The 21,561-nt window shown below is 34.9% G+C and overlaps 1 protein-coding gene across 2 annotated transcripts in view; it reads left to right on the top strand.

The window, feature by feature from the left end:
* Window positions 1-21,561, top strand: part of LOC145694794 (HEAT repeat-containing protein 6) — a 77,812-nt gene that overhangs the window by 10,287 nt on the left and 45,964 nt on the right. For both annotated transcript variants that reach the window (XM_081771440.1, XM_081771439.1), the window contains exons 3-6: window positions 1,013-1,261; window positions 12,730-12,948; window positions 18,017-18,277; window positions 19,852-20,042. In XM_081771440.1, the coding sequence (XP_081627566.1) occupies window positions 1,013-1,261; window positions 12,730-12,948; window positions 18,017-18,277; window positions 19,852-20,042 (920 nt within the window). The remainder of the gene's footprint in view (window positions 1-1,012; window positions 1,262-12,729; window positions 12,949-18,016; window positions 18,278-19,851; window positions 20,043-21,561) is intronic.

Here is a 21,561-nt window from a genome sequence, read left to right as displayed (position 1 = left end):
ATCATGACACTTCATTGTGGTTCACTGAAATTTTAATTCTGAGAAGCCCACCACTAATGTTTTTCTTTTTGTCTGTAATCACTTTCACTAATGCAACTTTCTCTGTTTCGTTTGATGTGGAAGGTGCCCTGAACTTAGTGCAGCGCTAAATCTTTCAGAATTTTTGAACTTAGGCAGTACATTCACTGTTTTCTAATCCACTTTCTGTTCCGGATGTTGCCTTTTAAACTCCACGACCACTTGTTACATATATCATCATTCTCTTCTGCAAAGCATTGTTACCTACAATTAGTATTGACGCTAGATGGGTGAAAAGGGGTCAGGCGTCCCCGGTGGCATCGTCTACTTTCCCAGAAATGCCTCTGCTCCTCCACTTGACCCTTTCCAAGAAATTAAACCTGGAGTCATAATTGCTTCCAGTTCAACTCTTCCTTCAAACTTCGCACAGTGATAAAAGATAATGCGTGTTGGTTCAAAAAGGATGAATACAAATAAAACAGGAAATAATTCGATTTATCAAGTTCATTTTGGTTGTGATTGTGCGTATGGTTCACGAAGAGAACGTCGAGATTAAGGAGTAAATAAAAGTATTAAAATAAGGGGGAGAAAGAGACCATGTATTTCAAAAATGTACCGCCTAAGTTGCACAATGTATTCAAATGTATGAAAATCGGAGAACATAGTTGACGACTACATCCGAAGATCTTCCGTACGTTTCAGTACAAATCGTCCAGTCAGGCTGATAAATATCTAAATATGCACATAATATTCTCATTTTCTTTTTTAATACCTACGTCAAATCCTTAACCTCAAACATCCCTACGAGGACATGGCTAGCGACTACAGCAAAATATACAATTTGAATAATTGATATCAAAGAATTTTAAGACGAAAGTTCTTATTGTGTTTATCAAATAGAAACAATAGTTGAAAGTGGAATGCAATCAGTTATAACGATTCATTTTCATTAGTTGTGTGTTAATTACAATTGTGCGCTCTCATTTATTTGCAGATTGATGAGTTAATTGGTGTTGATGGTATTCTTACGTCTCTGTTGAATGTGGAGAAAAGACAAACAACGAAATTGACTAAGGCTAGTGAAGTGGCCTATCTGGCAGTGAGATGCGTAGAAGCACTTGTGTTTGTTAATGAAGAGGCTGGCGAAGGACTGAAAGATTATGAACTTCAGACTTGCATTCAGATATTTCTTCAACAGCTGCGAACTGATGAATGGAACAAAGACGAAGAATATTGTTCGCAGGTAAGCCAGGATATTATATAATTTCTGATATTACATTAAGATACATTGAAAAAAGGCGGAACTTAAACTGCATTTGTTAGTAAAACTTTCCTTGAACCTAAAATCACGAAGTTTCCTGCCTTGCTTTGCATTATATAAAGCAGGAAACGTATAATTTAGTGATTTAAGTTGATCACCCTACATTATACTAAAATATGCAAAACATTTTGCTGTGAAAAGACGTGTACATCAATACATCACATTCATACTAATATACATGTTTAATAGTACTTAGCCATGAAGTACATAAAAATAATTTATGTACACATAAAGATGTGTTACTGATATTGGTACCAGTTGAATTTCTGTAATTATTTTTCGCAAAACAGAATATACATATTACACTTTTTTTTTTTTTTTTTTTTTGAGTCTCACACCTTAAAATGTCCTTACACCGAACCCTAAAATCCATGAGAAAAATGAGTTCAAATGAACAGTACGAAGTGATGTCTCAAGTGACCTAAAGTTTTAATGCATTTACAGTACACAATATGAAGCAAAGGTCTGTAATAGACTCTTGTAAATTGGGAACGACTGGGGAAGGAAATGAAACATTCCTTGAACAGAGATAATGGAGGTAGAATCGCATATACTACTATGTAGAACTTTCATGGCGGACATCTTGAAGTCCGCCATCTTGGATCCAGACCTAATTTTGAATAGGAAGGGACCACGTCACATATCGTTTTGGAGTAGCTTTTCACCACAAACACAATTCTGACATTATTTTAAACTTATTTCTAATTTACTTGCATATAGGGGAGGAGCCATGGGGTCCTCCATGTGCAACCCCCCTGATCCTTTGCCACATATAATTTTATATTACTTACAGTCCAAGGAACATTTTAAACCATGTTCCCAAAAAAGAAAACTGTCTCTACTATAAAATAGCGGGCCTTTCTTTTTAACCTTTATAAGACCAGCAGGTATTTCACGGAAAGCGTAGACCTTCACTTTGACGGTCCTAGAGATTCCCCTAATTATCACAGGGCCATGAATAATACCTCGTTGGAAAGCTTATTTTACGTAGATTCCAATGAGGTAACAAGTGAGGAGATTGTGCGTTATTTGTAGAAGAATAAGAGGAAGAAACCCTGCAAAAAATCTAAAAAAAAGACGTTTTCTGGAAATCGTGGAATGCTGGCAACACTTGCTACCATCGTACGCAGGCAGAATCACTCTAATGTATACACTGTACGTTGGTGTCAATAATATTTAAAATCATATACATTGGTGCAATAGAAAGCGAGATAAAAATTCTATACTCGTCAGTACTGAGGACCGCCCTGAATAAGGTTTTTTAAGGGCTAGAAATGGTACTCACATTGATGACTCTGGTGATCTCCCTATTTAACACAGGACCATGAACTACATTTCGTTGCAAACTTTTTTCAATACAGAGTTCAGCGAAGTAACATTTGTACAGATTGTAAGATATTTGTAGGAGAAGAGGAAGAAGAAGCTCAAGAAATTGAAATATATATTGGGAACAACTGCACTGGCAACACTTGCTATTATCTTACGCAAAAAAAAAAAAAAAAAAAAATACACTAATGTGTACATTATATTTTTATATTAACAGTATCCAAAAATTATAGACATTGGTGGAATAGAAAGCAGGATAACAGCTGGATACCCGATAGTACTGAAGATCGCCCTGTATGAGGCGTTTGAAGGTCTGAATATGACAGGTTGACGACCTAGTGACCACTTTCCCCCCGTTACCGTGTAAAGGTGGACATTTCAATCGTATTCTGAAATTACCCAATGCGCAAGAACGGATTGATAAGTTACTGGAAGTGAAAAGAAAGAGACAGTTACAAACGTCACCAACAGAAAGACTTGATGAGATCTGTTCCCAAATTCCAGATACTGTGCAAGAAAGAGATGGTTATCACAGGGAGTGTTATCAAAAATTTACCAAAAACCTTGATCGACTTAAAGCTGAAACATCTACCTCCTCAGTCCAAGATGAGAAGAGTCACTCAACGTCACGACGATCACAGTCTAAAGATCGAATCCTCTTCCAGCCTGATTGCATTTTCTGTAATGTAGTTGAACCTAAACGCATTTATAAGAATAAAGCCAGAACAAGTGAAAAAACATCTCTCTTCGAGTATGGTGGTGGAAACACTGTTCTAATATGTGCTGAAGCGAAAGATGATGAAAAGCTTTTAAGGAGAATCAGAAATGTTGATTTATTTGCAGTTGAAGCCAGATTTCATCCATCTTGTAGGAAGTCCTACTGTAATATTGATACCCACTGGAGAACTAAGAATGAAGAACAAAAGTTGATACAAATGCAGATGGAGGAAGCACACAAAAATGCTTTTGAAATAGTTCTTGAAGAGGTTAGAATGAAAGTCATACAACTCAAATTGATTATGGAACTTAAAGATTTGAATGATTTGTACATTGCAGAATTAGAAAAGTCAAATTGTCGGAATCCAAATCATAGATCTGAAAAACTAAAGGCAAAATTATTGATACATGAAATCAGCCAACACATCTCATTTACTCAGAGCAAGTGTTTTCAAGCTGTCCTTGTTTACAGTAAGTCCCTTGATATTGATACCGCAGTCCAAATGGCTTTTCAACTAGGATCAGAGAATAGCATTGAGAATGCGGCCAGAAATCTTCATGATTCTATCATTAGAACATTCAGAGCGGAAGGAGACCTTAAGTGGCCACCAACGGCAAAAGAACTTGACCAAGATGTCAAACTTCCGAAGAATTTGGAAAATTTTCTGTCCATTGTCATGTCCAACAGAAAGGAAAAGCAAAGTGATAAAACCAAGAAACTTATTTCTTCAATAGGCCAAGACATCTGCCGGGCCACAACCAATGGACAATGGAAGATGCCAAAGCATGTGTTACTCTGCCTGAGCCTTAGACATTTATTTCAAAGCAAGGAACTAATAACCCTCCTCAACAAACTGGGTCATTGTTAATTGTATTGGTTTAGTTTAGAGGCAGAGACTGCAATGGCTAATGAGGTTTTGAACATATCTTCTGTTGTATCTGATGCTATTGTAATAAGGCCAAGTGGGAAATTTCTTTTTCATTCTGAGTTTGATAATTTTGACCAACATGTGAATGAATTGACAGGTGCTGGCTCTGTTCATACAGCTCATGGAATAATGCTGCAGGAAGTAGAGGAAGATGACATCAGAAGTGAATGTATCAAAGATACAGAAGTGAGGACCAAACAGAGAAGCTTGAATTTAACAATTAACCATGAGTTACCTGATTGCTTTGTACACATTCGAAACAGTCCTAAGTTAGTCATATATCAAATTCATTATTCAGAGGGGGAATCAGTTTTCTCAAGAAGTCTTCAAAAAACTTGTGTTGGGTGTGGCTAAGGTCTCAGGAAACATCTGATTTGAATAAAATACCTGGATGGAGTGGATTTCAGTCAATCGCTGGTGAGCCACCCAAGAAGCTCACAATCATAGGTTACTATCCAGTTATTTACAAGCCAGTCACAGACTACAGTACAGTAAAGGAATGTTTGAGATTAGCAGAAGAAGCTTCTCAAACTGTTGGGCAAGATTATGTAATCACAACCTTTGACTTAGGTGTGTGCATGAAAGCATTTCCATTAATTTGGAACTGTCCTTTGGAATACTGGAAGCACATAATTATTTTAGGCACCTTTCATTTAACATGTGCCTATTTCTCAGTTATAGGAAAGAAAATGACAGGGTCAGGTTTAGATGATGTTATGATAGAAGCTGGACTAATGACATCGGGATCGATGAAAGGAGTATTGAGTGGCAAGAACTACAGTAGAGCTATGCTTTGCTATAAAATAGATCTTGAAGCTTTGGAAAGAATGCTTCTCAAAACCTTTCAGTTTAATAAAAAAGATGATTTGAATATGTTGGAAAATTTGAAAGATTATTTTAATCAAGTAATATTAGAACCCAATTATGACAGCATTAATTTGATCATGCAGAATGAAAAAGTTGCTCATTTTGTAAAGAATATCAAGATTTCAGACAAGAAGTTAAAAAGGGATCACTTGGTAAAACAGCTCAGTTTTTGGTGTCATTTATGGATCATGTGTGGCTGGTTTTGCAACTTCATGAAGCTGTTAAGAAAAATGACTTTTATCTGTATGCAGAGTGTTTACATTTAATGTCACCTTTGTTCTTTAGCTACTCTGCTCAAAACTATGCACGATATACTACAATGTTTTCAGTTATGATAGCGAACATTGAACATACACACCCAGGTGCAAAGGAACTGTTAAAAATGGGTGTTTTTAGTGTTGCGAGGAGTATGGTTCCAGGGTGTAGAACAGATGTAGATAAAACCATGGAAGAAACATTCATGAAGCATGCAAAGTCAAGAGGAGGTGCTGGAGGTAGTGGGGTAGGGTTGACCGGAATCACAAGGAACTATGGTGCATACCAAAGATGGATACTGACAACACATATGAGTTCGGAAATGTTAGGAGCAACTTTGCATATGGCTGGTATCAAAAGTAGAAAAGAAAATATTCATCGAGACTTAGGAACAAAGTTATAGAGTACAGACATCAAGGAAATATTCTATCTCAGCTACTAGTGAAGACACAAGAAAAAGACATGAAGATAGATTTGAAACAGCTTATGACATATTCTTTGTCACCAATACCATACAGCATCGGTACCACTAATGGATTTCTTGCCAAGACTAACAAAGCAAAGTCGTTTTTGTACTTTGCAAAAGATGTTTGTGATGAGGCTTTTTCCCCTGATCCAAAAATGTTGACCGTCGAAGATGGTAATGCATACTTTCACATTTTGAAATAAATTCCACCAACTTTCAAGGACATAGCTTTGAAGATTTTCCATATGACTTCTAAATAAGGTGATGTCATCTTCAGTACTGATATGTACAGCAAGATATCAGTAAAAGCTTTGGAAAGAAAACGAAGAGGAGAAGCAGAAAAGTTGATTGTGTCAGGCCCGAAATCCAAGAAACCTAAAGACTGGAAATTGTTTTTGAAAAATGAAGAAAATAAGCAACAGTTAGTAAATGTTCTGCATGTTATTTGGTCAACAGAGAAAGAAGTAAAGGATTTGATAGGAACTCGCAATTTTATTTCAGTAAAGAATGGTGAAGCTTTCAATCTCTCTGTTTCCAAAGAAGCCGTATTGATATCAGAACTAGCATCAAACCAAGTAGAAACATATACGAGAGTCATTATCTATTGCATGTATGCATGTATCTATTTGCTGAAATGGGTTACGAGGAAGTGAGAGTTAAAAGTCCTGATAGTGACATTTTTTTGGATATTGCTTGCTCATGCAAGTAACATCAGATGCAAAATATTGTTTCAATCAGGATATGGTAACAAGAAAAGGTTACTTAATGTTAGTAAACTGTCAGAGGATTATGATGCTGAGAAGTGTTCTGCTTTACTGGGCCTTCATGCCTTTACAGTGTGTGATTTAACAAGTGCCTTCAAAGGAAAAGGAAAGATAAAACCTTTAAAAATGCTGCTCTCTCAGAAGTATCAACCTTATCTTGCAGCTTTCCAAAAACTTGGAGCATCATGAACTGTAGATGACAAATTAGTTTCACTCCTAGAGGAATTTACATGCGCCCTTTATGGATCTAGAAAATGTTCCTCAATTGATGAACTTAGGCTGCTCATAGTAAAAAACAAATGCCAAGACAAAGATCTCATCCTTTCAATGGAAGCAAACGTTGACTTTTACATGTTACCGCCCTCAAAGGCCTGTTTAATTGACCCGTTGCTGAATACACTTTTTGCACTGAGAAACCTTTTGAGTTATGAAAGTGATAGTGATTGTGAAAGTGATTGCGTTTGCTGAATAACTGCAGAAGTGCCCCTAATTTGATTTGTCTATTTGTACCGTGAAGATTTCGTTTTATCTCCTTCGGCATCATATACAAGTACGTTGCATCTTACTCCTATAAAAATAATTAAACTAACAAGGGTTGGTAACGCCAGAAATTGTAAAGAAAAAATTTTCTCTTCGATACTAATAGCGTATCATTCTAATTGCAATCTAAAGGCTATATCCCTCCCCCCTAATTGGGCAAAGTAACTATTTTTTAAATCAGAATTGTTATTGGAGGATATCAAACGTAATAACGAAGATTAATGTGTGTAGTTCTAATAGAAGAGGGATAATATTGAGGGGTAATAGGAGTTGTTTTGTAAGTCTAATAAAAATGGTCCGAAAGAAATTTGAGGTTCTGATTTTTTTTCTCACGTTGTATTTTGCTGATCTCTATGATTGTTGAATATGTTTGACATATCTATCTAGAGCATACGCAGAAATTATTTCGTTGACGTGCAGCAAGTGCAAGGGTTGGCAACTGCCCACGAATCTTAGAATTTTCAGAATTTTTCAAAAATTTTCAGGTTTCTTCTTCTTCTTCTTCTAGGAGTGAAGCACGAAAGGTGGAAGAATTATTCCCTTGGAATCTGTGTTCCATAAGCTTTTCATGATGTATCATTTATGACGATGCGATATTTAGGGGAGGGGGGGGGATAAATCCATCAAAATGAAGGTTAACTATTTTCTTTATTTTGCTGGCAGACGTACATAGGTTCTACTAAATAAGGGCAATTCTTTAGGTGTAGAGCCAGTTTGTTTTCTTGGGAACATAGCTATAAATTTTCTTTAGACTATGACGATTTAAAAAAGTTTGGTCTCATAGGATAAGGGGGGGTGCACATGGAGGACCCCTGGCTCCCCGACTAATAATATATTGTACCGATTAACCGAGTTTCCGTGTTATCCGAGCTTAATCCAAAAAAAAAAAAAAAAAAATCTTTTAAAAACTAATCTAGTTACAACAATAAGTAGTCTGCAAGCGTTTGTTTCAGCAACAAAGCGAAAATGAAGCTAGCGTAAAGATAACGACCCTCCTTCCGACATTGCCACATTTAAGTCAGCGAGCTTTAATTGTTGCACGTCTTGAGTATCAATTTTTGCGCCGAAATTTCATCTAACAACAGAGCAGTGTGAGCAGTGGTGGGTGTTTTTCCTAGTTCTCTTGACTATTTGTAGGAATGGTTGAAAAAAAAGTGTTATCATTAGAAGATAAGCTTACAGCTATTAAACGATTAGATCGTGGTGAAACTATCAAAAAAGTGGCAAGTGATTGGTAAAGTGACCATTGGTGACTGGAGAAAATGGCTAATTTCTTATGTACATATGTAGGTACTGTACTGTACGTCCAATAAAAGTAATAATAAAGAGAAATAATCAATAATAATAAATACTATACATTTTTTTTTAAATGAATACATCCATGTTAACGAGTTTTTGCTTATCCTAGTTAGTTCCGGTCCACATTAGCTCGGATAATCGAGACTCTACTGTATAATGATTAAAGATACATATCCTAGTTAGTTCCGGTCCACATTGGCTCGGATAATCGAGACTCTACTGTATAATGATTAAAGATACATATCCTAGTTAGTTCCGGTCCACATTAGCTCGGATAATCGAGACTCTACTGTATAATGATTAAAGATACATATCCTAGTTAGTTCCGGTCCACATTGGCTCGGATAATCGAGACTCTACTGTATAATGATTAAAGATACCTATATATGTAATGACTTTTTCGTAATTTTCGATTCCCGGCGGGAGCTCATGTGGTTCGGATTCCACGTTAATCAGTAGGTCCACGTCTCATATAGCCTCGCTGCTGAAAGGGACGCTAAACTAAAATCAACTCAACTCAACTTTTTCGTAATTCGTTTTGTCCACTGTTTGAAACACGTTTTTACAATATTTACGTTTTAAAATCGCATTACGCAGAAGTTCAATCCTAAGAAGAAATTATAGCCACCAGGAACCAGATCAGATTAATATGGTGGACGTACAGGCTCGGACTGGCCAGTGCAGGAGGGTAGGGATGCCTGCCAGGGCCCTCTCTAAATATATATAATGAATATTGAATATCATGGAAAGTAAGATAAAACATGTTTGCTGTGTTGGAGCATAGTTACTCGGTGTAGTTTGTTCCGTTCCCAGAGTTCTGTGGCCCCCAGCATTGAATGTAGACTTGAGGTCTCATTATTGGAATGAAACTAACAGTATTATTAAGTCCTGTTTGGGGGCCTTTGTTTGTGGTCTAGTAAGAATATATTTCAACAATATGAAGAATGGGGCCCCGGCATCATATTGTCAAAATGTGTATTGGGGAACCATGAATGCCGAAATGAGACTGACTTTTATAAAATCCTGCTGAGTCCCTCTGTTAGTCGTTTGACGAGTTATTACAACACCATAAAGAAACAGAATAGATCCTCACTCTGGGACCCCATTACCGCGCGTAAATGAAGCTGACAGCTGTATGAAAAAAAAAGCCACCTCCCATCGCAAGGGTTTTACGAGACTGTTAATTTTCTTCTTCTGCTACTACTACTTTCTACTTACTACTACTATTACTACTACTACTACTACTACTACTACTACTACTTACTACTACTAACTACTTACTACTACTACTACTACTACTACTACTACTAATAATAATAATAATAATTATAATTATAATTATAATGTGGGGTTTTCCAAGTGAGGGTCCTGCCGGGGCCCAATACTCCCCAGTCCGAGACTGTGGATGTAGAAATATTTCGGAGCGCAATTCCTTTAAAAAGCTTCATTTTGGGCACTATGTAGACATGCAATATTATATCAGCAGTGATCGATTATGTAGCTTTACAGGTGGGTGTTCGATAAGCACGTATCCTAGTGGACCGAATAAAAGGTTATATAGTTTATATGGGACTAAATTAGGAACGTCATTGCTATCTTGGAAATGCCACTGGAAGGATACGTCTGCTGTTATGAGCAGTGGTGTGTGTGAAGTTATGTGGGTAAGTGTCATCAAATCGCACCTAAATGAAACTTACTGGAAAAGGTTTGTTAAAACCCTTATCCATGCTCGTTTTTTTCTACATACTTATAATAAAACAGTATCGGGAGAATGGGTTCACAGTCAGAGTGACTACTACGAAAGCTGTTGAGGCCTGTTACACAAACCAGAAGCCCGTGGTGAAGAAGTCCCCACGAAGAACACCAGGAAGAAGGAAAGTGAACCAGCAGCATTATTGCTGCAAGGGATCCGCCTATTGGCGTGAAAAAAATACTTTTGGTGTGTGTTAAGCAGGGTTGGCAAAAACCATGGTTTTTATTGAAAAACGAAAAAAACAGGTTTTTTGGTTTAAACCAGGTTTTTTTGGTTTAAATAATTTGTTCTATGTATTTATATCACGTATGGACACAAGTAAGCTTGTTTCGCCTTAGTGTTAGTATGCAACAACCGGGTTATGCTGGAAGGGGTCACATAAGCTTAAAGCGGAATCCAAACCGCTTCTCGGCTTACATCCAAGAGAAATTGTCCTCCATTTGAACTCGAAACCGGGACTAATTGGCCACAAATGCGATACGTCTGCCGACTCACTCACGAAGGACTCCTGGTAAAAATACGTTGACTGATCTTTACATATTTGTTAATATAATCGTCAAAGAGTCATTAGTACAGAAGGACGAAAAGATAAACAATTGCACAAGTGGATCCATTATACAGAATTAAATATGGAGAGTTTCAAAGTACTACAGAGTACAGAAGAACTAATTTAGTCCAAGTCAGTTCACTACGACTTCTATTAGTCCAAGTTGAAGAAATATAACGACTTACTTTGCACATCAATAAGAAAAGTGAATAAAGATGCGAATTATTTGAGTCCACTTTGGATCTGACCCATTTATACATAAATAGTTACCAAAGATTCTTGTTATTTCAATAATTGCTTCTCGTGGGGTTTGTATGACCCCCTCCCCAAAAAAGTACGGCATTTCGATGTATTTTATCAATAGTAAACATTATTAAAACGAAACAATGTTTATAATTTTCCTTTGGTTGCATAACAATAATAACAAACTATAAAACAATCACAAAAAAAACATCCATAAAGTTATATAAAAGATGTTGCTTTAGTAATATAATCTCTTTGAGTAAAGAATGGGGAATTTAGGTCTGAATATAGTACGAATAATATATGGGAGTGAAACGTGATAACCCACAAATGTGTGTTCATCAAGATTTTACGAATAGTTACACTTTTACGGACATTTTTCGTTTTTTGATTTAAAACTTTTTTTTTTTTTTTTTTTTTTTTTTTTTACCAGCCAACCCTGATGTTAAGGTTAATAAAATATTTGTTTATGCAATAACAACAAGGTCACATCTGAAGATATTGTTAAAATAAATAAATAAAAAAGTAAACTATTCCTTGTGGACATTTTCATGATAGATGATTTATTCTGTATTGTAGTGTTATTAATGAAACGTTTATGTATGAAATATGGACAAAAACGCCTAATTCGTTTGTGGGAAAATCGTCTAAAAGACCACACCACAGAAGTAAACTACACCTTCAGGATTTTTCCTAGAAAAACGACTTACCATATCATTTTATAAGATTTTAATGATATATTGATATATGAAATGTAAACAAGATAGATTTTCGAGAAAAATACAAATTTTGCTTTTAGTTTTGAGTAAATTACTCTTACATTTAGAAGTAGGAACAAAATTCGACCTGCTCTCCTGGAGAATTTTATAAAATCCCGGAGTTTAAAATTTCGTCTTCAGCGGCGTGGTTTCTAGGCGATTTTTTCGTATTTACATCGGGATGAACGGATGAACAAATTACATAACTAAAAGTCCCTTTCTCGTCACTCAGGAGCCATGAAACTTGAAAATTTGTTTTTAAATCTCGAAACTTTTGTTTACCTTATTCCTATCATGATAGGTGAGTTTAACATTCGTGCAAAGAAGTTATGCTTAAATAATTCTGAACTGCTACATTAATTCTAAACTTAGTTCAGTACCGTGCCGTGGAAAATCAGCGCCCGGGCGAGAGTATACGACGGCGTTCCGGTACATATGAGTGAGGTCGACAGACGAGGCGCGGAGCGCCACTATGGTTGGCGGGAAGCGTAAGAAAATTTTCAAAAATAAACACTGTTTTTCCTTGATTTTGACCATTTTTTATTACTTTTTTCTTTTTATTTTATATATGTGCACATGCAAATGAAATATTAGATTGAAAAATACTGCTGTTGATCTAAAATATTCCAAGTAATTTTTTCTTTCTCTTTTCTTTTCTTTTTCCTCCCGAATTTCTCTTTTCTTTCTTTTTACTCCGGCGCCCGGTGCCGTCACCCCGCTCGCCCTCTTTCCCCCCTACGACCCGCCACTGACTCAGTTTCTTACAACAATAAAAACTGAATTAAAGATCGAAGTCTGGAAATTCATTTTAAAATGATCTCTTTTCCTGGGTATGACATTGGTTATTATTGTCCTTTATCGAACCCAGAGCAGAGAGTAGCACTGTTAATATATTTCAATTAAACTTTGGTTTGTATTTTTTACAGGTAATTTTATCTTCTATGCAAGGACTTCTAAACATATTTCAGCAAAATTCAGTGTTATTGCGGACACAATTAGGAGATGTGCTAGGTGCAGTTAGAGCATATATGCTTTATGGATTACCGAATCATCCTACACCAAAATTATCGAAGCTTTTTCCTACGCCATTAGGACAATTTGATCTTCCATCTCCATCGTCATCTAAAGATTTTCAACAACCAAAGGTAAGTCTCAAATTTTAGATCGATTAGTGGAATTTAGGTTCTATTTATGTCACGGTTGGGGTAGTGGTTTAAACCAGCTTTTTTTTTTTTTTTTTTTTTTTTTAATGGTTTAAACCAAAAAAGAAAAAAAAATGCTTTAAATCATGTGAACTTCATGATGACGTTTCCACATATCAAACCATCTACATTAGTTTTATCTTCTTTTCACCTTTTAATCAAGGCGTCCCATGTTCAATTCTCGGTCAAACCACAACCCTTCTTTCAAGTGTAAACCAAGTAGCGGTTCGGATGTCACTTTTAGCGAAAGTCTTCTTAATAACCTGGTATTACATAAGGATGTAAAGCCTAAACATACGAAACGAAACCAAATTATATTTCTGCTTGCCTGAATGCCTGCTATTTTATAAAAAAGCCAAGGTTGCTGAAATATATTGATAGAAATGGGCAAAATTTATCGACTGCCTACGTAGCTTCTAACATTAGCTTCAATTGGATTTCGTTTTAATTTTATTGAGTGATATCTACATACTAAATTTGTAATTTAACAGCTCAGTTTTAGCTTACTGATTATGATAAGTTGACCTTGAAATTTTACATGCAAAGCAATAACAGGATTTTCCCAATGGCTAATGCGGAAGTTTCCCGATTTATATATAATTCTATATAATGGTTTCACTTGTGCAACTATTTATCTTCTTGTTAAAGTGATTCTTCATAATTATATTAACAAGTATGTAAAGATCAGTATAACGTATTCTTATAAGGAGTCCTTCGTGATTGAGTCGGCACTCATCGCATTCGTAGTCAATTAGTCCCGGTTTCGAGTCCAAATGGAGGACAATTTCTCTCGGATGTAAGCCGAGACACGGTGTGGTTTCCGTTTGAAGCTTATAGGATCCCTTCCAGCATAACCCCGTTGATGCATAATAACACCAAGGTGAAATAAACTTATTTCTGTCCATATGTAATATAAATACATAGAGCACATTATTTAAAAAAAAATGGCTTAAACCAAAATACCGGGTTTTTTGTTTTTTCCGAAAATAACATGGTTTTGGCTAACCCTGATTTGTGTTTTACTCTTTAAATATTTTTACTACGCATCATTGTACTGTTCTGTAAGGTGTAGTTTTATACTTTTATATTATATTAATAGTTAATAATTTAATACAGTAGACTCCCGAGTATTCAGCTCGCGACTATCCGGCCTAGTTTTCTTTTATCGTAAGTAAATGAGGAAGGCAAGGTGTTGCATTGGCAACATTGCCAAGGCATTGGAAGGGTGCGTCTGCTACGATCCTCCTACGTGTCGTGTGCAAAATACACTTTGTGACAGCGTTCTGCTCTTTGTTCATTGTTTTGTCATTGTGTAACGGACCTCAATACAGTATGCTTGTCGCTGTTCCTGATTATAACTGTACAGTACGTACAGTGCTGTATTTGTAAATTGTTCTTGGGGTATGCTTAATGTATTTTATATGAGTTCATAGAACTCCAGCCCATTCGGCTTTTTTGTTATCCGGCCTACCCTTCCGCCACATTAGGCCGGAATACTCGGGAGTCTACTGTACAATGAATTTTGATCCACATACTGGAAAAATTATGAAATATACAAAAATTATCATTCTTTATAATCTACCCTGTATTTTTGAACTCGTAATGTTCAGGATAATAACAATCTTGCATTATAACTAGCATAGAATAATATACAATTATTTATACAAGTTAAACTATAACTTAATGATACATTTAGATAATACAAATGATGCTCTTGGCTTACTGTATCAGGCCTGCGAGCAGAGTATCTACGGGCCATAAAAGTCATGAATTGAGGTTGTCGGTCAAAGGAAAGTAGTGAAATTCATGAAAAAAAAGTGATTTTATAGAACAACAATACTTATGTAATACAGTACAGTTACTGAAATAATGGATTGTGATTTTTCCTAATGATCCGGCGTTAAGAGGTGACGCCATGTCTCTTGGGGTTGCAGATAGTCACTAATTTCCCCCTTTCTACTAATAATGTGTTCAGTTTCCGTTTTTTTTTTTTTTTTTTTTTTTCAATACCCCACGTATAATAACAATGAATGCATTATATGCAATGCTTCAAGTACAGTATATAGATTGCACACTAGTCACTAAAGTCAGTAAACGTATCCAAATGATGGGAAACCGAGGGCCAGTTTTAATGCTTGTATGGATGTGGCACATTGCTTGCGTAAAGATTTCAGCGTTTTCGTAAGCAGCTACATATACCTAATCATTTGTATTTCAAAGAAGTCAAGGCTAATTAAATTTATTAAAAATGAAATATTCATTTGATGCTAAAACAATTACAAATCTGAAATCATCAAGTTATTCCTAAAAAAACTTTTAAAAACATTGTATTAGGTACTGGTATTTTGCTGATATTTATACTGAATATACTGGAAATATGCTGGAATTTTAAAATTGAAACTCAGTAGACACTCTGTTAAAGCTCGTTATAAAATCTATTTACATTTATAATTCGACCATACTGCATAGGGATGTTATTCGATATGTCCCTTGGTTAAGAAAATAACCACTCCACGTCTACACTGTTTTGCCAACAGATGGCACTACCTGCTTTGAAAGTAACTGTTCTGGTGGTTGCAAATGTAACTAGAATGCGTTTGAAGGTATGAGGTTGTTAATCTTTACATCAGCTCCTGCAAGAAACCTTATTTACTGCTAAGTTTTCTAATATTAATGCTATGTTTTTAGATATTATGATAACGAGAGAGTTCAAAAAACATTAATAAGTAGGTGTTTTTCCTAAATGACTACCAAATATGAATATTTCATCCGGCCTAAAACTGAAGTCAACATTTTGTGAATTTCATGGTGGATTTTCGTTTGATATCAAATACCTGTATACAAGTAATATTCGATTTCATTATGTGTTTTCGAGACATTAGGATTCATATTTCTATGTGCGGAAAATAATTTGAATACAGGATGAACGGCTTAGATGTTATAAGTAAGTCTGTAAGTGTGCACTGAAATCAGCTTTGCATGTAAATTGGTACACTCAAAAGAATTAGCACATCGCAGGATTTACAAGGTTCAATGTTGCTTGGCTAACTTCCTATCTGAGGCCTATCATTTAATTATAATTTAACATCCTCATCTTATCAAACACAACATCCCAAGAGTTTGAAAGAAGGATTATTTGCTAGTATTAATATATTCATGTAATTTTCACTATATTAAATCATGACATAGTCTAACCTAATCTACGCTCGGATCGAAGTGTAGGAGATATCCATTGCTCACTTTTCAAGGTAAAACAAAGAAAATCATTCCCTTCTTTCATGCTACCTTACAATGATTTCGGTTAGTTTTTGTTAGATGAGAATAAGTTAGGTTACATCAGAAATAACCTTATTTCTCCCACGTAAATTTTTATAATTTTGGATTGCGGCGACTCCCAGCTTCAAGATCCCTGACCTGCAGTTGGAGTGCAGGAGTACTCTCTCTAAAAAAAAAAAAAAAAAAAAAAAAAAAAAAAAAAAAAAAAAAAAAAAAAAAAAAAAAAAAAAAAAATTACTAACAATATTTTCATATTGCGTGATATCTACCGCTAACTAACCTAAATCAACTTTTGCGAATGATTCCTTTATTATTTTATATTTTTTTTTTCGGATTGTACTCCTAATGTGGGCCAGTGTGCTTGCTAAACTAACATACCGAAGCATTTATTGTAGCAGATCTTTCTTTCTGTTTTCGGTCACGATGTGACAAAGACAGAGAGGTATGTGTTCTTCAGAAATAAAATATATATATTTATATATATCTTGAGAACATATTGAATGAGATAGGTTCGGATTCAGATTGTGGAGGAGATACAGATCCTGAAGACATCCTGTATCCACACAAGAAGCTAATAATGACGCTTAGCCTGGAACAAGTTCTGCCGACCCCATGGACGTCATTTTCGATTGAGATGACTCGGTTGCTTATCCCGATTATCAAGACACTGATGAACAATTGTCAACTCTGATGAAAGTTGACAAGAAACGTTTTGGAAATGGTTGACTCATGATTATGATAAAGAAATATTGTTAATGAAAACTATTATTTTGTGCGTTAGAATTAACATGTTTGTAGTATCAAAATTATGAAAATATATGTATGATTTCTCTTTCTCCAAGGTACAACTGTTATTTCCATATATTATCCTAAAATAAAATTCATTTCCATAAGTGGTTCAGCTGTAAACCACAGAACATTTATGACTAATAAGGTGCGCTAAACGTACGGTGGTCAATTTTTTTCCAAACAAAAAATGTAATGATGATGATGATTATAATGATGGAATTTTTTGCATATGTTTTCATGAAGCTTGGGATGACAAGTAAGGATGTAATGCGCACTAAAGCCAAAAAATTAAAAGAAAGTTTTGTGCGTTAAAGGGTTAAATGGATTTCGAATCGTATGTGCCTCTACCAGGAATCGAAACCAGAGGTAGGCATAAAGAAGGTACTCGGTTACGTGTGAATCCATGTCTAGTGTTGTCACAAATCTGAAAGTGTTTTTTTAATATGCTCAGAATGATGAATATTTGAAGCGCGCGTAGCGAGCTTGTGATTGGACTCAATCGACATTTGTATATCTGTCTGTTCCATAGAACACCCATAAAAAGTATCCGATATGCATAAAGTTCATACGTACCTTTCTCCAAGTTGCGGAAGTAAGTCTATTGTTTGATGTTCAAAATCCGTCAGAGCTAGGTTTATGATCAAATTCCAAGAGTCATTTTAGAAAGAAAAAATAGTAGAAGGTACAAGAATTTTGGCAGATACAGATGTTTCGAAACATATACATATTGCGAATTATCAGATCAGATATATAATAGCTGTATTGGTTGCGAGAATGCGTGGATAGGATACAAAAATGTAATCAATAGAGGTTGAAGGAGAGTTGTAGAGCATTCTTTTGACTTAATATTTTTAAGATCTTCATCTGACCATAATATTCTTACTGATTAAGGTTATCTATTAAATATATATATATATATATATATATAATATAATGTATTTTTCAGAGTACTCAGTCTGTGAGAAAGCACAAACATGGTCAAAATAGGAAAGAGCTGAGAAATTCTTCAGATGGTGCGCAAGAAGGAAGACAAGGAGGTGCAATGGGAGGTGATTTCTTAGATTCTTCTGCTTCATCATCCGCAGTATACAAAACAAGTGATTCTGAATATTCAGATACAGAAGGACATTCAACTAAGATGAAATTAAGTTCTAGTCAACGAAGAGTGAGACAGGTTGCTGTGTCTTTGCTTCTACTAGTGGTTAAGGTAAGATTTTACAAATACCCGAAATGACCAAATGAAATTGTATATGTAGAACACGTTAAGGTGTTTAGCCCTGGCAACTCTGATTTTATCATCAGTCAGCTACGTTTCATGAGATAGGGGCTTATAGCGTTTTTTCATGCACTTTAAAATGTTACCAACTCGATATACGAAAAGATTCATAAATCACTAAATAATTTATCTATATAGATTAATATAAGAATAATTCAGTCCAAATAAACTTTAATTGGTAACATTTCTGACTAGTGTTTGTCCGCCTCTGATACACTTGGTGCAACAACAACAACAACAACAACAACAACAACAACAACAACAAAAAAAAAAAAAAAGAATTGCAATAAAGAGAATCTTTGTTTTACGACAAATTAAATGATTTTGGTTTCTCGCATCATATTTATTTGATGCGAGGAAATAGTTTTCTGTATTATACGCAAAAAGAAATGCATTAACTTTTGTTCTTTGAACGTAGAACGAAAAATAAAATATATTGAAAATGCAAAGTTGCTTTATACAGTCTAGAACAGAAGTATATATGGAACTGTAGAGTGTTATTATCCTATGATCTTATTTTGAGAAGGGTCCAAATATTAAAACATATGTCAATCTTAACACATATACACAAACATAAGTTAAACATGATATTTAAATCTCGTTTGAATATTTGGAAAATGGAGAATCCTGAAGACTCTCTGCGTGTGTATATTCCTTGAAAGAAGAGATTATGAAAACAGTATACCCGGCAAAAAGGTTCTTGTACATATGTATGTATGTGTGTGTTTGTGTGTGTGTACGCGATAAATTTTGGTTTATCTAAGTCTTGAATTGAGCAAATGACTACAACAAGTAATATCTCACTTTCTTAGAGGAAAGTAGTATATATGTGATAACTATGAGAAGCATTAAAAGGTTCATTAAAATTCTTAAGCAGAAGAAACTGCATAATCTTTTTGTAGTAAGTGAAAAATGAAAGAAAAAAAATACCGTCATGATTATGACTTGTAGGGTTATAAATCATTGCAAGAATACACCATCTAAAGTTGATGAAGTAATGTTAGAACTCGAGATGCCACATTAAAGCTTATCGTACCTGTAACATTGCACACTGATAGTGAACAATCTACCAGTGGTCTACTATGCACTCTTAAAAATTAAAGATTCAGATTCATATGTTTAAGTTATAAAAGATCTTACGTCCTATAACCGAGTCGAGCTGCTATGAGAAATATGTAGTATAGTTGTTTAGAGTCTCTAACATTGCTAAATAATACCGAGGCTATATAAGGCATGCATATAAATTGACAACTATATAAGAGTCAAAATTATTATAAGTTAACTTAGGAAATAGGATCTGAATCGCATGAACTTCGAGTCTTTGTCTTGTGCTTCAAGGACACTAGAATTTACCATTTAGTGATACAGAGAGCCCAAAAACGCGTTTAAAAAATTACTTAAATAAGGTTATGGAGTTTCATATTCAGCAAACTTTGAGAAGATTGAGGATTGATGATATGCTGTTATTTATTAGAGTTGTAACATCTCGATCAATTTTTGTTCAGGTGACAGACGCCAGAAGTTTGTTCGGATATTGGTCATACTTTATTCCTGATTATCCCAACATGTCACAGTCTCATAGTTTGGTTGCTTGTTTGTTGAACGAACCCTCACCGAAGAATAGAATTAATATCTTAGGAGTACTGATAGAACTTCTCAGGGACTCAAAGCCTTACCTCGCTTCTGCAGAATGTAGGTAAGTTAACTAACTAGTTTCATATTAATCGGTACTTTATTTATCTATTTGTCTGTTTTAATAACATGTTGTAATGTTAATACTTTGAAAAATTGTAACGTTGAATGTATAGATTGGATTTCAGACAATATACAATTGATAATTATATGAAGAAGAAAACTGAGTGTAGTATATTTGAATTAAGCAATATTTTAAATTTAAACCAGAAGAACAAACAGATCGTATGGTTAATATAACCTGAAAAGATTATTATAGTTGTTGACAATGTAGGTAACAGCTCGATTCATTTTGACATTTCATCATAGACTAAGTTGGTTCCTTCCATTCTCCATTTTTGTTTGAGTGAAACGTAAAAGTTTTTAATGAATATAGTTCCATTTTCAACGAACTTAAAAAGTTTGTTACTAAATTCTCCTTTGTCTATGTGTCTGTTTGTCCGTTATTTGGTTTTTTTTTTTTTTTTTTTTTTTTCAATTTGAGCCCTCCATTCGATAGAGCATTAAAAACTATCTGAGAAGATGATGGAATTTTTCGCGTCACTCTTACCATTCCCGAGGTTTTGGCCAAAAATGGCCGATTTCCGGATATTTAAGGAGCCGTATCTCGGGAACCATAAGTTATAGAGAGATGATATTGGTGTTGATCAATACCTAAGAGGATGGTGAACATTTTCGTACCAAATAGTAACTGGTGGCCACTGGTCAATTAGCTACTGGCCAACTGGCCACCGTTCCCCAGATATTGGCCAAAAAAGTTCGAATTTTGGGAGAATTAAGGCGCCATATTTCGGGAACTGTAAGTCATAGAGAGATGATATTTTGCGAGAAACAGAACAAGGTGCGGATAAAAAGACTTACTTTTACATGTATTAACAATCACAGTTATCCTTCCTGCTTTATCTTTCCATTCTTTTCACGTTCGTTTTGGCAGTGCTCTTGAGCCATTCTCAACTGGTTCATTTTGATACAAGTTCAAAGAAGCAAATTTTCTAAGCACATACTATGCCATTAAGGAAATTAATGTAATAAGTAGAGCATTCCGAACACTTTAGATATATAGTTGCTTTCTACCCTCAGTAGGATTTTGGTTGCCTAAGATAAAACTAGCTTTAAAAACGTAATTTTACAAACTAAAGCACAAAAGTATAATTCTTTAGAAAATTAAGTGCCCGTACGTATTATTTTATTTTCAAGTTTTATTTCCAGCAACAATGAAAACTAAGGCATTTTAACAATTAATATTTTAGGGTAAGTTTTTTTTTCTTACATACACTATCGTCCAAAAGTTCGGAAACAGTTACAATTTTATATGCCAGTAGTAATTTACAGTACAAATATTAAACAAAATATCTATTTCTAATGTTGCATGTTCTCACACTATTCAAAATTAAAAACAAGAAGGCCCTTTGTGTATTCCTTGGAATATTGTAATATTTTCTTATTTTGGCTGTGTATGTGTTTATTGTCTTTGTCTGTTGTAAGTTACAATCATTTTGCTTCAAAAATCGATGCGTTTTACA

This window comes from Thermobia domestica, chromosome 9 (genome assembly GCF_964235325.1).
Source record: "Thermobia domestica chromosome 9, izTheDome1.hap1.1, whole genome shotgun sequence".
NCBI lineage: Eukaryota > Metazoa > Arthropoda > Insecta > Zygentoma > Lepismatidae > Thermobia > Thermobia domestica.
Note: the sequence above shows the minus strand (reverse complement) of the source record. Positions and strands in the feature narration are given on the sequence as shown.